The following is an 18,760-nucleotide window of genomic DNA, read 5'->3' as shown; positions in this document are numbered from 1 at the left end:
ACAGGGCTCATGGCAATTCAAGAGTTTGGGCTTGAGCAGCAGAGATGAGGATGGTACAATTCATGAACATGGGGAAGGCTGGAAGAGCAGACTTTGAGTAAAAATCACAAGCTTTCACTGTGTATACATTAAATTCAAAATATCTATTAGTCATTCAAAGTAAAATATCAAGTTAATTAGACAAACGAAGGTGGGCTGGGGTTCGGAAATGTCACTGATAAAGTTATTCGTTACACTGTCATTGGCGTATTGATAGTAGTTTATTCTGTAGCACTGGATAAAATGTCCTTGGGAGCGGATGAAGGAAAAGGAGATAATTAACACTCCAGCATGTAGAGGATTAGCTGAGGCAGAGAAACCAGAATAGAAATCTGAGTAAAGCAGACAGTAAGATGAGAAGAATAACATTAGAGTCAATCACCAGAAACCAAGAGAAAACTGTGCTAAAGATTGAGCACGTGGTCACCTATGTCTGGTCTGAGAAGCTGAGAAACCCGACAGAGAAGGGACCACTGGATTTACAGCATGGAGGCCTTCAGTGGCTTTGCCAAGAGCTATTTAAGTGAATTATGGGGATTGATTCCACTTGGAGTGACTTACACAGGAATGAGAAGTGAGGATGAGACAGCTACTCGAGCAATTTATTTCAAGAATTTTTGCTGCGAAATTGAGCCAAGATATGTCGCAGATATGTATTTTAAATAGGACATATACTGTAAAATATCTGTACGCCAATAGAGATGATCTAGTAGACTGACGATTAGAAAATGATGATTAGGAGGTTCCTGTGTGTAATGAAAGGGTTTGGTCTTCTTCCACCGAACCAGAGATCATTCAATTCTTTTTAACAGAAAAGAAGGAGTAGAACATGAGAAAAAGTAAGTTGGTTGAAAATCAATACTACAAAAGTATAACACCTCAAAGTCATGTACACTTTGTGAGCTTTCTCCAATCTGTGAAAATTAAGCAGCAAAAGATCGAAAGGTGCTCAGTGAGAGGAGAAATAATTAATCTTTTAATAAATAGCTAAACAGACATCAGAAGCACTTTAATAACTAGTATATGTGACAGCTAAAATTTACCTTTCTCATGTGAAGATCAAAGTTTTTATTATTACGACTTCCTCTTTCCAGCATTTGGGAGGTTAATTCCATTAATTTAAATTTTCTTTCGGGTATTTTTTTCCTCAGTTTTTCTTTAGTGATTATCAACTAAAACAATGAAGTTAGACCAGTCCTGAGATGAAAGAATAACTTGGGCACGATTCATTAGTAATAAGAAATTTTTAAGGGTGATTTTGCAGAAAGTACATAAATGGTCTCCTCTTATTTTGATTCTTTTTAGAAGGTTTTGCCTCATCCTTCTAACTGGCTATCTTACAGAATCTCGGTAAATATCAGAAGGTTTCACTTTGTATATGTTTAATTTGAACATAATTAGGCATTCAAACCAAAATATTTGTGTCAACATCTCTACTTTTCTTCCTCCTACCATCTTAACCAGGTCCATGACACTGATTTTTGCTTTTTTTTTCTTAGAATGTACATCTAGTATTACTCAAATTCTCTTTTATCATCTTTTCTATTATTCTATAATGCCACTCTTTATCATTCAGATGTGATGTGGTCTACCTAGTCGTCAAAACTATATTACCATTAGGCAATTCTAACATTGCTTAAATTAAAGACTTTCAACATAAATATTTGCTTTCACGGGGTGAGATCAGTAATATCCAGGTGCATCCTGCCTGAGAGTAATTGCCATTATGCTACAAAGGCAAAGGAGACCCTTCCTGTTTACTGGGAAACTACTATTAAACCCAATTCAATACAATAAATAAAATACTATTTTAATATAACGTATATTTTCATGAGGCCACCATGTCTACTGATAAGATAGACATTGGAGCTCAGTGAAGAAATACAGTAGGGACAAGATCGCCCTCTCTCCAGGTCTGTCATGAGGAGTAAATAAAATAAATGACAAATGAACTTTTTAAAAGCATATCTGGAGCAATCAATAAATGCCAAGGGTTATTATCACTATTGCTTTAAGATTTTACAATGAAATGAAATAAGGTTTATAACTAGCTAACTATAATGAAATGTGATGACCCGCAAAGTACAGTTATAACAGTGTAAGGTAAGGGAGCAGTTTTTTCTGCCTCCAGAAATTGGGACTTTCCAAAGAAGCTGAAGGTCAACAGTTTCTTAAGATTGACCCTCTTTTGCCAAAGCAAAACAACAGAGATGAACATATTACTAAATGAGAGGAAAGAGTGGGATTTCAGGTATTGAAAAGTTACATTGTGTGGTGAGTTGAAAATTTGAGAAATCTTGTGCTGGCAAGCTCTGACAGGAGGACTAGCGTGGGGAAGAATAAGCTCAAAAGAAATGGATGAGGCATGTGCAGAATCATAAATACCTTACTCATGAGTTTAGTATTTGTCCTTTAAGCAGTAGAGACGTTGCGAAGGGTTTTAAATGGCTTTTCATCTTCAAATATATGTTGAGAAAAAAATAATTTGGATGACATTGCATCACATGAATAGGATAATGGAGAGACTGAATACAGAGAAATGAGTTGATGGAATATTATAATGTTCCTACTTCCCCAAACAGACAACAGAGTCTTGAAGGGAGAAAGGTAAAGTGAACAGAGAGGAGACAGATTTTGGTGATCTTTTCCAGGTAGAGTCAAGTCGAATTAAAAAGACGTTAAGAGCTGATTGGATGTAGGGGGAAAGAAAGAGAGAGGCGTGACAGTGATGTCTTTTCAGGACCAGTGACATGCTGTGGTCATGCTGTTCTCAGAGGGACAGGGCCACGTGAGGAGGGGCAGTTTTCAGTGGGGAGGAAAAGAAATCACTGTTGGCACGTTCGAATTTGAGGTACTTTCGGGTAGGTATTTAATTAAACAATTACAAGTATAGCCAGATTGTGATGAAATTGTCCAGGATATCTACTGAATAGAATTAATATTAAGGTGGGTGGATATAAACACTTCTTTGTGAAAGCCTGATTAGTGCAAAATAAAACTGTTTTCTCTAAAAGACATGGATTTCGGTACCGGCCTTATGGTGACATCCAGAATATTTCACAGGTATTTCAATTCTAAGTTTATCAAGAGTTACAAATCAAAAAATTAACCCTAGACTAAAAAAAAAAAAGAAAAGAAAATCCCAGCTAATTTAAGAAATAATAGAAAATTATGGAAAGTGGGGAACTTTTAGTAGAATAAACGTTGAAATACTGAACAACCAAATTTATAAAATTTGTAGTAATTGTCAAGACTCTTTAAGTATACTCCTAAGTGAAAGTATAATAATTCTAATGATGTAATTATTTATTTTACCAAAAAGAAAGTTATTAAAAATATTAACATTTGCAAAGGGTTGGAAGAAGAGAGAGAGGACAGGTCTTTGGAGGCTGTGTGTGTCTTTTCCCCACCCTGTGAGAGGGTGGATGGGAGTGGATGGTGCAGAAAGTGTCACCCTAGGGGTCACATGGTGTAAATTTATCCAAGGCCTGGACCACCAGCCATCAATCGCAAATGTGCTTGGTATTTTAATTCTGACATATCCTCTTGTTCCTGTAAAGTCAAAAACTGAACCATCACTTCTCATGGTTTTTTTTTTTTCCATTCATAGAATTAATTATGAGTCTTTTTTTTCTAGAAGTGAACATTGGTGAAACTGTTAGTTTTTCATAGTCCCTCCCCCTTGACAGCCAGGTAAATAAAGGGAGAGCTCTTTATGAAAAACCTTACATCCTTTAAATCGTTGTTTTTTCTTGGGCAATTAATGGTCAGTTCGAATATTGGGTCTCCAGAATTGAGGGAAAATTTCTTCATTTTCAAGATGGCTTAAAGAAATAGACTTGTATGGATTTCCCAAATTCTTCTATTTGTTAGTGTTTAAATACTTTAAAGTTGTGATTAGTCATTTATTTGGATATGCCCTAATATCTGCTATAGTGCTCAATATCAGTAAATCAAAAATTCGATCAAGTGAGTAAAATGTATCCAGTCTAAGTGAGGGACTTCTGAAAAATAAGCTAATGGTGCAATTTTTCCTTTGCTGACTTTCACTTTGTGTTATGCTCTATCTGGAACATACATATTATAAAGTTTATGAGTGTTTTTGGTCTCATTTAGACATTTGATGTGTTTACTGTGAGAGAGATCTTGCCGCGTAAATCAATTTTTATATAAAACTGCTGTGAAATGATATATGCTTTTTTTCACTTCTTGATAGAAAGAAATTTGAAATTCAAATAACTAGCTGCTGAAGGAAGTTATTAAAAATGCATTAGGGTTGAAAATTTAGCTGTATATAATTGTCATAACAGATATTCAAAACAAATTTATCCTCAATGAAAACTGAACTAAAGCAATTTACATAGAATCGGCTAATAAATTTTCCTTAATTTTCTAAGCAGATGAAGAAGAAACAGTCCATAGAAATTTTAATAAAATAAATATGAGTACTGTCTGTAGGGAGAAAAATATCAATACAGTCCCTTAGAAGGATGAATGAAGATAAAACTCTGTGAAATTCCAATGCTGAAAACTGTGATACCAGGAATGATGCCTGTATTGGGACCAATTTTATTTCACATTGGAAGCATCATTTTATTCCATCTGCTTTACTCCTATTGGAGTTGTCAGTATTTATCTTTATGTAAAGCAAACATCTGAGAAAGGGGAAAAAATGAAGACATCCTCATGTAAACTAGCCACCTGTAAATATAGCATATCCTTAAAGCAAAATCATTGCTAAGTGTGGAAACAGGACACATGTACAGTGTGTTATGTTGAATCTTTTCATTTCTATTCCAGTGACTACATGTTTGGATAAGCACACACTTGATGTGATGTGAAGTGTCTCTTCAAATATTTGCCAGAAGTTCCCAGAGTGATAATCATTCATTCAGGTTAAGGCATCTTATCCACTTTTTCGTTCGTTCATTCATTCATTCATTCATCCACCCATCCATCTGTAATCTCTTAACTTGAAGAGGACTCAGACTTTTGATTGAACATGAACTCCTTTTAACACACACGTTTGTTCCTGGGAAAGTCACACGTTGATTTATTATTGAATGTTTTACTCATATCATCTAATCACATGCTAGTCACTCAGAGAAGATGCAGAGAAATGGAATATGAAAAGTTAGTTTTTAGGTGGGATGAAAATAAGGGGGAAAATGCCCACGACATGACACAGGGACAAACCGTCTGTGTCGTGTCTCTGACAGAGATGAGCGGGTCATGAATGACCAACTTCAAAGCCAGAGATTAGCAGGAGAGCCCAAGAGTTAAGACCTTCAGGCGGAGGAGATCGGCTAAATTGTGATCTGAAAATGAGAGGGAACTCCCAGAGTTAAATTCAATCTTTGTGACAGTTGAACCGAGGTCAATTAGAATGTTACAGCATCTAAGATATCTCTAATAGGAATCGGTGTGTGTGGCTCAGGGATGCCACTCCACAGCAGACTTAGAAAAAAGGAATCAGACTCTCGGAAAATATCTGTAAAATGGATCTGAGCTTGGCTTAGAAGATACAGAAGAAGTATGGCTTATTTTAGCAAAATTAATGTCTTTATTTCACTTTTTAAAAGTACCCTTCTGTGTGTGTGTGTGTGTGTGTGTGTGTGTGTGTGTGTGAGGGAGAAAGAGGGAGAGAGAGAGAGAGAGGAGCAATCATCCATATAGTACTACATCAGAAAAAAACATGGTTTGACTTGAACAATAGCTTTCTCTCACTTTCTTATCTGTAAAATGCAAATAGTATCATACTCACAAAGTGAGATGACAATTTCATGTAAGATAATGCGTAAAATGAAAAATGACTGTGGTTGTATAAGTCATTTCTGCCTCCGATTTTGCATCTTTGAAACCAGAGAAATAATTCATACTAACTTCAGAAAAAATTTGAGACCAATTTGCATGATAAAGTAACTTGTAATTTCAAACAAGTCATTTTACATGGTAAATCAGATACTAATTTGAGAAAGAATATTCAGTAGCACAACTCTGTTCTGGTTTTTACATTTAGTTAATAGACTGATATTCAGCACCCTTAATTATTATCGCAGAATATCATCGATGCATTTTTGGTTTTTAAAAATGTTTTTTTTTACCCGTTAACAAAATCTGGCTAATTGTGCATTGTCTGACAGATGTAACAGAAAAGCTTATTGCTTAATGATTCACTGCGGATAAATTGTTTTCCTACCATCAATGTTATATATCATATCTCAAGTAATGAAGTATTTATTCACAACTTACAATTTGAAAAACATTTCAGTGAGAGTTCATTCATAAATTAATACTTTGAACCTCACTATAAATATCTATTTATCGACTTTTATAAATGTTATTTCATATTTACTTTAAATTTATATATTGTTAAAAATTATAGCCTTTTGTATCTTATACTTATATTAAAAAAGGTTAAAATTTTAATTAACAATTAACAATCCTAGATTACAAACCATTAGCAGCCACTGAGCTAATTTTATTGATTAGAGAACAGGTTCTTAATGTATAGAACCATATGTTTTGAGAGTCAACGAAATTACTTGCTTTGATGTTAACCATTGCATTCGTTCTATTCAGAATTATAGGGGTCACACATAAATTGACCCCAAGAAGAAATGATTAAATGCCTGCTACACAATATTCAGGGAAAGAAGGTTTTGTTTTGTTTTGTTTTGTTTTTAATTTCTTTCTTTCATTTATTAGGAGACAAAGAGAAAGAGAGATTTGAGTGTTTGCTTAAATATGCAACAATTTCCCCTAGTTCTTCTTTCCTATATCTTTGAATCAACTTAATCATATTTAGATATGCAGCGTACTATAAAATTAAAAATTTTAACCTGATTTGCAGAAGCCTGGATTTCTCCCCTAATCCTTTTATCCTTTCCTAAAATATTTGCCTTGGAATAGAGAAACTTGTCCTCCTGAGCGTGGGGCTGCCATGATTTTCTCCCCGCCCTGGAACGGGGACCACTGACTTTCTGATGATGGACCCAAAATCCACTCTCCTTTCTTTTCTCACTTACCTGTCTTTTCCTATCAGTTCTGTCTTGCGAGGAAACTCATGCGCTCAGACTCATCCTTATCCCCAAGTCTGGATTTTTCATGCAGTTCAGTCATTAACAATAATTAGGGTACTGTTTTCATTGTCTATTGCTGCAAAGCAAATTACCACCAACTCAGGGGCTCAAAAAAAACCCACTCATTTCTGAGCTCACAGTTCTGGAGGTGAAAGATCCAGCCGGACGCGAGATGGAGGTCAAAGTGTCACACTGAGTTGCTACCTTATGGCTCTGTAGAAAACTGATCCCAAGCTCCCTCTGCAGCTGGCTATTTCAGCCCAGCCAGCTGTAGCACTGAGGCCCCTGTCAAGGGGCTGCTCTCAGCTACTAGAAGCTGCCCTCAATTTGTGACATACTTGGTTCTTTTCCTCTCTGAGACAGCTACGGTGCACCAAATCCTTCCCAAGCTTTACGCCTCTGATTTTGTCTCCTGTGACCAACTGGAGGAAACGCTCTCCTTTTAAGAAGCGGCTGTGACTAAGTCAGGAGCACCTGGAGTATCTCTGTGCTGTGATCTAACTCTAGTGGAGAACTGTTTAAATTTTTGTTTTATCTTTCATTTAGGAAGGGAATTTTTAGACCGGCAAAATTGAGAGCCACCTTTCCTTTATTACAAGCATTGTATTTGAAACGAAACATGATGCAATGAAATTCGGGCATGGGGTTTAATTTAAATAATTGCTAACTCAACACCCGTATTCACATCTTCCTTTCTCATCTCCACTCTAGACACCGTGTTAGCTAAATGATCACTTTTTTACACTTACTGCAGTCGTGGAGGTACATTTCTGATTGAGATACAAGTTTAAGCCTGCTAGAAGGTATAGAAAGTGTTTTTTGTTTTCTGATATAGCCAGTATGTCCCTTATTCCTTTTTTTGAAATTAAAAGCATAAACGTTGGAAAGCGACAGCCATTTTGTGCCCGTGAAGAGAAGAGCATGAGAGAAATGCCAAGAGAAAGACAGCTGCTCGGGCCCGAGAATCTGTCTCTGATGTCATTGAACCGCTGACCCAACACCAATACTACTTCAGAGTTCTGATGTGAGAAAAATAATGTCCTGTTCATTTACATCTGTGGCCAGCAAGCTTTTATCTGGCAAGGACCAGAGAGGAGAAATTTCAGGCTTTCCACGTCATAAAGTCTTGCAGCTCTTCAACTCTGCACTGGTACCATACTGAACAGCCATGGACAGTATGCTGGCAAACGGCTGTGCTGTGTTCCCATAAAACTTTATTTATAAAAACAGGAAGTAGTCCAAACTTAGCCCACAGGCCACAGTTTGCCTACAGTTGCTGTAACTATATAGGTAAACATTGGCTAAACATGATTGGCAGCTAACTCGTGGATCACATCTAGCTTTGGTCTCAGGAATGCGGCCACAATAAAAATCAGAAAAGAATAAGTAAAATTATTTGTTTGCGGATAACCTGATCTTATATGTACAAAAACCCTAAAGACTTCATTAAAAACCCTGTTAGAACTAATAAATGAATTCAGTAAAGTCAGAGAATACAAAATCAACATACAAAAATCAGTTGCATTTCTTTGCACCAACAATGATCTCTCAGAAGAAGAAATCAAGAAAACAACCCCATTTATGGCAGTTGTCAAAAGAATAAAATACTTAGGGATAAGTTTAAATAAGGAGGTGAAAGATCTGTACACTGAAAACTATAAGACATTGATGAAAGAAATTGAAAAAGACACAAATGGAAATATTCTGTGTTCATGAATTAGAAGAATTAATATAAAAATGTCCATACTACCCAAAGCAATATACAGATTCAATGAAATCCCTATCAAAATTTGAATGGCATTTTCCAAAGAAATAGGAAAAAACAGTTCTAAAATTTATATCAAACCACAAAAGACTATGAACAGCCAAAGCAATCCTGAGAGAGAAAAACAAAGCTTTAGGCATCACATTTCCTAACTTCAAATTATGTATCAAAACTATAGTAATCAAAACAGTATGATGATGGCATAGAAACACACATATACCAATGGAACAGAGTAGAGGGTCCAGAAATAAACCCACATATATATGGTCAGCTAATTTTCAACGGAGTTTTAGGAATGTACAATGTGGCAAGGACAGTCTCTTCAATAAATATTGTTGGGAAAACTGGATAAACACAGGCAAAATAATGAAGTTGGACTCTTCTCTTATGCCATAAACAAAAATTAACTCCAAGTGAGGATTTAAATGTAAGACCTGAAACCATAAAACTTCTAGTAGAAGAAAACACATGGAAGAAACTCTTTAACATTGATCTGGGCAATGACTGTTTTGGTTATGACATCAAAAATTCAGGCAACAAAACCAAAAATAAGTGGGACTAAAGTCATTGTATTCTTTACCATTCCATACTAACCCACCCAAATAAGCAGATAAACAAACAAATAAACATATATACTAGTTTTATTTTCATTTTACTTAAGAATGACTTTGATAAAGCAATAAAAAGATAAAGGGGGTCAAATGTAAGGTGATGAAAGGAGACCTCACTTTGGGTGGTGAACACACAATGTAGTACACAGATGACGTATTATTGAATTGTACACTTGAAACCTATATAATTTTATTAACCAATGCTGCCCTAATAAATTTAACTTAAAACATTAATTTTCTAAATCTAAACCCTTAAGTACCTCCTTTTAATATTCTATTTGAAAAAATGGTAAGACCACCTAAAACTCTTCTGCTACATGCTGATGTGAGAGAGGACATTTGTGTGATTGTTTAAGTTAAAAGCAAAATAGCGAATTTTTTTTTTTTGAAGAATACCTGTTTTAATAAGCATGTTCGACAGACAAACTGTGGTCATTCAGACTTCGGTATTTGTCAGACATTTTCTCAAAAATGAACTAAATGAGTCTGTCTTCAAGAAACACTGACAGTATTTATTAACAATGCCAAAATTTAAGTTTTCAAGTGAAAATATAAAACTGGGACCCTTGTGTCTGCATTCTTGAGCTTGACAACTTCTCAAAACTTAGGGATTTTTCTGTGGAAGTCAAGGGTGATATTAATGCATATTTTTATATTGATAATGAGCTATGTCAACATTTGTAAGATCATTATAACTCAGTGAACCAATATTATCCTAACAATCAGTCAAAGTTGAAAACAGACCGGTTGGTTGTAATGCAACCGTGTGTAAAAAGCATATGGCATGATGTCAGACTCCCCATGGCAATAAATAACGTTTCAGAAAACATTTGTCATGTTTGGATAGAATCGAAGAAGATCCACAGTTAGTAGAAAATGCCCTTAAATTATTCTTTTCTTTTACAACTTCATATTTGTATGAGGCCTTATTTTCTGTTTATATTTAAAACAATATATTGTAATAGGTTGAATTTGGAAGGAGGTACAAGTAGCAACCTGTCTTCTATAAAACTAGACATTGAGAGGTTTGCAAAAATTTAAAAACATTGCCACTCTTCACGTATTCTTCTGAATTTTTTAATTTTAAAATGTTATTTGTGTTATAAAAATGAGTTTATTAAATTTTAAGTGCAAATAAATGTCGAATATAAGTTTTAATATTTCTTAATATTCCATTAATAGTCATAACCCACATAAAGTAGGGCAGAAGAGTAAGATTTGGAAGTTTTCTGTATGTATTTTTTTACTTATGCTTTGAAATCCAGGGGCTGTGTTCGCAGAATGGTTGCAGAAATATGGGCATACCTCATTTTGCTTTACTTTCTCGTGCTTTACAAATATTACGTTTTTTTACAAACTGAAAGTTTATGACATTCCTGCATCCGGCACATCTATCTATGCCATTTTTCCAACATTTGCTCCCTTTGTGTCTCTGTCATTTTTTGGTGATTCTCACAATACTTCTTACTTTTTCCTTATTATTATATGTGCCATGGTGATCCGTGATCAGTGATCTTTGATGTCACTGTTGCAGTCATTAGGGGGCGCCACAAACCACGTCCATATAGATGACGAACTTGATCGATTAATGCCATATGTGTTCCAACTGCACCGCCACCCAACCATTTGCCCATCTCTCTCCCTCGCCTCAGGCCCCCTATTCCCTGAGACACAACAGTATTTAAAGTAAGCCAGTTAATAACCTTACAATGACCTCTAAATGTTCCAGCGAAAGGAAGAGTCACATGTCACTCTCTTGAATCAAAAGATAGAAATGATTAAGCTTAGTGAGGACTGTTAAAAACCAACAGACCAAAAACTACACCTCTTGCACCAAACAGTTGGCCAAGTTGTGACTGCAAAGGGAAAGTTGTAGAAGGAAATTAAAAGTGCTACTCCAGCGAACACATGCATGATAAGAAAGCAAAACAGCCTTATTGCCGATCGGAGAAAGGTTTAGTGGTCTGGATAGATCAAACCAGCCGCAACATTCTCTTAAGCCAAAGCCTCATCCAGAGCAAGGCCCTACTCTCCTCAATTCTATGAAAGTGGATAGAGGTGAGGAAGCTGAAGAAGAAAAGTTTGAGGCTAGCAGAGTTTGGTTTATGAGATTTAAGGAAAGAAGTCATCTCCATAAGATAAAAGTGCAAGATGAAGCAGCAAGTGCTGATATAGAAGCTGCTGTAAGTTATCCAGAAGATTTAACTAAGATAATTAATGAAGGTAGTGACACTAAAAACAGATTTTCAGTGTAGACAGAACAGCCTTATATTAGAAGAAGATGCCATCTAGGACTTTCTGAGTTAGAGAGAATGTCTAACTTCAGAGTTTCAAAGAATAGGCTGACTCTCTTGTTAGAGACTAATGCAGCTGGTGAGTTTAAGTTGAAGCCAGTGCTCATTTACCATTTCAAAAATCCTAGGGCCCTTAAGAATTGTGCTAAATCTATTCTGTGTTCTATAAATGGAACAACAAAGCCCGGATGACGGTGCATCTATTTACAATGTGGTTTATCGAATATTTTAAGCCCCCTGTTGAGACCTACTGCTCAGAAAAAAAGATTTCTTTCAAAATAGTACTGTTCATTGACAATGTACATGATCTCACAAGAGCCCTGATGGAGATGGACAACGAGATTCATGTTGTTTTCATGCCTGCTAACAAAACATCCATGGGTCAAGTAGTAATTTTAACTTGCAGGCTTTATTATTTAAGAAATACATTTTATATGGGTATAACTATCACAGGGAGTGATTCCTCTGATGGATTTGGGCAAAGTACATTGAAAACCTTCTGGAAACATTCTTGATGGGACAAGATCAAAATATCAGAATTAATGGGAGTTTGGAAGAAGTTGACTCCAACCCTCATGGATAATTTTGAGGGGTTTAAGACTTCGGTGATGGAAATACCAAGAGAACTAGAATTTGAAGTGTCTGAGGATGTGACTGAATTGGTGCCATCTCATGATAAAACTTGAATAGATGAGGAGTTGCTTCTTACGGATGAGCAAAGAGACTGGCTTCTTGAGGTGGAATCTCAAGAAGATGCTGTGAAGATTGCTGGAATGACAACAGAAGATTTAGACTGTGGCATAAACTTAGTTGATAAAGCAACATCAGGGTTTGAGAAGACTGACTCCAATTTTGAAAGTTCTGTTATGGGTAAAATGCTATCAAACAGTACCTCACGCTACAGAGAGGGATGACAGGAAGATGAAGAAAGGAAGAGTCAATATATGTGGCAAACTTCATTGTTGTCCTGTTTTAAGAAATTGCCACACCCACCCCAGCCATCAGCAGCCACCACCCTGATCAGTCAGTAGCCATCAACATGAAGCCAAGATTCACCAGTGAAAAGGTTATGACTCGCTCAAGGCTCAGCTGATGGTTAGCATTTTTTAGCAATAAAGCATTTTAAAGTATGCATATATTTTTAGAAATAATGTTATTGTATACGTAATAGACTACGGTAAAGTGTAATGTAATATAAACATAACTTTCATATATACTGTGAAACCAAAGAATTTGTGTGACTTGCATTATTGAGATACTTGCTTTAAGATGGTAAACTGGAATGGAACGTGCAGTATGTCCGAGGTATGCAGGTACAGATCTTCTTCCTTTGTGCTTCTTCAGCTCTGTTTTTAATTCTATCACAGGGCTTATCACTGTTGTTTGTAAATTATGAAGTCCTGTAGAGAAAGGTTAGCAGTTGACTTCATCACTATGAATTCCTTAGGAATTGCTACTTGAAGTAAAAATTAAATAGGCCAGTTATCAAAGTCATCATTTAGGTATATTTATGTTTGGGTTTTCACTGTAGCACTTATTAGATCTCCATATTTAAAATGTTTGACTATGGCATTTATTGACATAGGCCTGAAAAGTCGAAATCATTTTCCTTCAGTTAAATTTTGTTAATTTCATATCTATTTAAAGTGCTTATTTTAATGCTTTTATTAAACTTTAATATTTTGCGCTTTTACAGCCATGTGAAAAAACAATATTTCAGAAACATATATTGAATTATTGAATAATGCAATAATTTATCAATATATTAATGAAATGCTCTCAGATTTCACAATCTCAATAAATGTTGATAATTATTTTTATGTCACATTAACAGGTTTTAGGTTAATAAAAACATTTTTAAGATCTATAAAAACATCATTTAAAAAGTTGTCCTCATCTAAGAAAATACAGTTTCCTACTGAATGGTAAATCTGTATAGTACTTAGAGTGAAAAGTGAAGATAGGTGATGGAAATGTATTAGATCTTGACCTCAACTGTTATGTTCAAACTATTTTTAAAAAATATATATTGAATTGAAAAGGAACAGTTGCAAAGATAGACCAACTCCTTAGAAAAACTTCTGGCATGATTTTAAAACATTTTATAATCTAGGATAACATTTGAACTTTCTAACTAAGACAAGTGAAAAGCAGAATTTTATACTCCTGAGTAGTTTGCTTTCCTGACATGCAAATGTCTTAGGGCATACTGAAGTGGATGGCATCGCTCTGTTGATCAGCAACAAAAAGCTTTGCACTGTTCTAGAAACCAGTGTAACAACGTCTGCTTGAAGAGCTTGTCTGCATCTCTACATGTAAATTTTACAGAAGAAGAAACACTTTGTTTGAACTACATCATCTGGCAGATTGCCCAAGGCCCAGAGTGAGAAAAGCTCTCATGCTTGCTGCATTTTGCTAAGCTGTCCTTTACTTTTTCTTGCTTTTTGCTAGGAGAGGGCAAAAAAGGTAGAATCCACAATATCTGTTTTAACATTTTTTTTATATTTGTAAATAAAAATACATGGAAAAGGCCCTTGAGCAGAATTATAAATGTTTTATAATATTGTTTTATCCAACTTGATATTTTATAAAATGTATCTTATGTAGGAGCATATCACTTTTATGCTCACCTGACATATATTGAGTGAATTCTTAAGCAGCATGAAATCTGCATTTCTTTTAGACTGTTCAATTTTGGTAAGACCATTTGTTTAGTTAAAATGAACTACACTTAAAAATAATATCTCTTTTAAAAATATAACTTCAATTTACTATTTAGAATAAAATTTGGCTTAAATATTACTTGAGTTAATTATCAAATCATTTAAAAACTAAAGAGTTTAACTTTATTTGAGAACATGTTTTAAGTACTTTAAATATAATATGTGAGTCACTGTTCCAAAAAAGCATTTTAATCTTTCTCTCCAAGGTATTAATCCTCAGAAGCTATAAGATATTGGTGTCTTAATATTTTTTCCTGGAAGAGGAAATAAATATTTTCAGATAGGAAACAAATATATATGAAATATATACATAGTATAATGTATATGTGTAATATAGTATATGTAGAAATATAAATATGTATATTTGTGTTTGCATATATGCATATATATGAAGCAATCCTTTTTTAGATTTTTTTAACTTAAAATTACTCATCCATCTAACTTTTGCATGTTAATCTTAAATGTGATCATTACAAGTAGAGAGAAAAACTAATATGAATAAAGATATGTTAAAATTAATTTTCCAGCAGTGTGACAGAACTGTAAATTCATTGTGACAGAGAATAAGCCCATTACTCAAGGTCATTGTGCAGGCTCCTCTGGATATGTACGTAATACATGCATAATGGGAGTACCAGGAAGAGAAGAAAGTAACAGAAGAAATATCTGAAACAGTAATGTCTGATAATTTCCTCAAAATTAATATTAGCCACAAAACTACAGATGCAGGAAGCCCAGTTAACACCAAGCGAGATAAATTCCCCCCCCTCCAAAAATACACCTAGGCATATTATTTTATAACTATATAAAATTAAAGATAACAAAAAAAAAAAAGTGAAAGAAGCCAGAGAAGAAAAACCACCTTAACTATAGAGGACCAAAGAGAAGAATTACATCCATCAGCCTCTCAGAAATCACTGAAGCAAGAAAAGAGTTGAGTAAAATATTTACTATGTTGGGATGAGAAAGTATTTCAACCTAGAATTCTGTACCCTACAAAATTATCCTTCAAAAGTGAAGCACAATGAAGACTTTTACCAGACCAATAAAATTGAGTGGATTTGTTGCCAGTAGACCTGACTTTTAAGAAATGTTAAAAGAAGTTCTTTAGAGAGAAGGAAAACAATATAGGTTAGATAGTTCTATATAAAGAAAAGGAAGAGCATCAAAAAAAGGTATAGGTGAAGGTAAAATTGAACATCCTGTGCATTTTCCTCAGAGGCACATCCATTGCTTATATTTAGTGACACCAAAATTTTAGACTCATTTTGTCTGCCAATCAGCAGGCGTCAGTTGCTTCCAGTCCTTGCTTTCATGGAGCTAATCGTCTACATAATTTTAGACTATTTCAGCATTCAGCAAACAATGACCCAACTTGAAGACACAATAGAAAAACGCTTTGCTTTGTTCTATATTGTTTTGGCTCCAGTTAATTGGGAAGGAGTACAAATATCCATTGGAAAGTGGGTTAAAAGTAATAACTGATCATTCTGTTTAAGCTGATATATAGCATACACTGTACACTAAGTTAAAAATATTTTTCTTTCTAGGTAACTGAACTGCACAACATCAAAAATATAACCAGACTGCCTCGAGAGACAAAGAAGCATGCAGTGGCAATTATCTTTCATGATGAAACGTCCAAGACATTTGCCTGTGAGTCAGGTAAGCAATTATGGGCCCGTCTACAGCTTGAGGAAACTGAGCTGCTTCTGAGACAGTGGCTCAGGTGGATTAAGATACACCGCTGACTAGCTATGCCTATTGTGATGAGAATGCGCCATAGAAGCCTTCAGTAAGAAGCTCAGCATATCGATTTCTACAGATGTTTGTGGTGCTTGTTTGTTATCTGTCTGTGTCCAGATTTTGCTCCCAGGTGGTCAGAGGACTGTTAAAGTTTCCATTTCAAGCTTGGAGAATTAAGTAAACAGTGCCCGGGAGATGTCGTTAGGGCAAGCTTGTGACTTGTTTTTCGGTTCTCGCCAAGTGCTGCTGTAGGCGTTAGGTAGGACAATAATAACACTGCCTTGTAGAAGTGTGGCATGGCTGAGCCGAAGTCCCAGCTATTTCGAAACAGAACTTCGAGCAATCGGTGGCTCTCATGGGTTCTCAGTTCTGTGAGTAAATACATTTCAGACTGAACGTGAGCGTCCCAGTTCATAAAACACTCAGATGTAACTGAGACACGTGGCAGTTTATAGTTGAACTTGCAGTATTTTTCATTTGAGAATTCCCATGCTGTGTAACATATCACAGTTGGCTTATTATAGCTTTTTAAATATTTTGCTTAATGAAACGGTATATTCGTTTTATAATGGATGGGAGCAAAAAACATTCAGGGTTTGAAATATATGAATTTAAAATAATAGTTGTAGATACATAGGCAATACTGGAGTCTGTTATTTCTGAAAAAAAAATGCTGGTGACTTATGTTGCTACATAATTGAGAAATTCATGCTCAGAAATGGAACCCACAAATCTGAAATTGAAACCTTTTCAAAATTTATTAATTTATTTATTGCAGTGTGTAAGATTTTTGAGAAATGAAGGGCTCTTTCTTAAAAGAGAATGGCCTTAATTTCTAAGATAATTTCCAGAGAATGAGATGGAAGATAGATCCAAATATAAAAATAAAAGAATGCTTGTTTAAATTTGACTTATTTGGAGGAATTATTTGTTTTTTTTTAATTACATTTTATGTAGAGATATAACAATGTGCTCGAAGCTAGTAATAAATCATTAAGAAACAGTGGCACGATTTTTAAAAAATTGTCTTAGTGACACAGGTCAATGGAGCAAAAGAAAATACTTGAAAGAGATAAACAAGGAATTCGAGTACTTCTTAAAAATTATATTTTTAGATAGATGTTATGATGTAGTAGTCCCTATCTGTTGCTAAAATGGCAAATTGTATGGGAAAAAAGACAACTATAAAGCAGCAATAAAATTAAAGCCAAGATTTAAAAGGAGAGCTCAGATTTATTTCTAATGAAAATGCAGGTAAAGGTGTATTCGCATAATGGCTAGTGGAAATGCAAATTGTTTCGATTATTTTTTTCAAGAAAACTGGCAACTGCTATTAAATAAGCATGCATACCCTTCACTCAGGGAATCTCTTTGGAATATTTCCATATAAACATACGTCCATGCACATGAGGATGTAAGTTTAAGCACGTTATGTGTAATGACAACAAAATTGGAAACCAATGAATGTCCATTAAGAAAATCATTGAACAAATTATGATATGTTCTCATCATGAAATAATATAAAATCACTAGGAAGAACTCTAATTAAACCAATCAACTCGAAGACATTTCTGTGAAGTTTACTTCTTCAAGAAAAACAACCAGCAGAGAAGTATATACCGAATAACCACATTTTGTAAAATAATGAGAAAGAGTGTGTGTTTTAACAAGCGTTTACTGGGGTGAGGGAAGATGATAATGAAGTGGATGGAAAAGAAAGATGGGAAGTAAAGACAAGAAGAACAAGGAAAAATAAGAAAACAAAATGAACAGAAGAGACTACCCAGCATGTAAACTATCCCATTTACATGAAATTATGAGCATGTGAATGTGCATGTGAATGTATCTAAATTTTTTTTGAAGTTAGTCGTCAAGGAAATGCAAATTAAAAACCACAGTGAGATATCAGTATGTACTTATCAGAATGGCAAAAGTTAAAAAAAAATTGATAACACCACCAAATCCTCGTGAGGTTTCAGAGTAACCGGACCACTCTTATGTTAGAAAATGGCATAGTAGCATAGCCACTCCGGAAAACGGTTGGCAGCTTCTTGCAAAATTAAACATGTAATTTTGACACAATCCAGCGATGGCAGTCTTGGACGTTTATCTCAGAATAAATGAAAACTTATGTTCACACACACACATACACATGTGTACGAAAATGTTCATAGTAGTTTTTTTCATACTAGCCCAAAACTGGAAAGAACCCAGATGTCCTTCATCAAACTGGGGTACACTCACCCCGGAGAACACCTCCTCAGCAATGAAAAGGAGCAAACCAATGGTCTATGCAGCAAGCTGGATGAATCTTCAAGTGAATTATGCCCAGTGAAAAAAAAAAGCCAGTCCCCAAAAGAGGACATACTTTGTGACTCTGTTTTCATAATGCCTGTGAAATGACAGATTTTAGAAACTGAAGACAAATGATTTACCAGAGGTTAGGAATGGGGCTTGGGATGCGGCTGGGGCTATGTGGTCATGAAGAGGTCCCCTGAAC

The 18,760-nt window shown here is 35.0% G+C and overlaps 1 protein-coding gene across 1 annotated transcript in view; it reads left to right on the top strand.

The window, feature by feature from the left end:
• DOK6 (docking protein 6) overlaps window positions 1–18,760 on the top strand; it is a 272,262-nt gene that overhangs the window by 85,842 nt on the left and 167,660 nt on the right. Inside the window, exon 3 of the mRNA XM_039839865.1 lies at window positions 16,065–16,179. Within this exon, the coding sequence (XP_039695799.1) occupies window positions 16,065–16,179 (115 nt within the window). The remainder of the gene's footprint in view (window positions 1–16,064; window positions 16,180–18,760) is intronic.

This window comes from Pteropus medius, unplaced genomic scaffold (genome assembly GCF_902729225.1).
Source record: "Pteropus medius unplaced genomic scaffold, Ma_sr-lr_union100, whole genome shotgun sequence".
NCBI classification, from domain to species: Eukaryota; Metazoa; Chordata; class Mammalia; order Chiroptera; family Pteropodidae; genus Pteropus; species Pteropus medius.
Note: the sequence above shows the minus strand (reverse complement) of the source record. Positions and strands in the feature narration are given on the sequence as shown.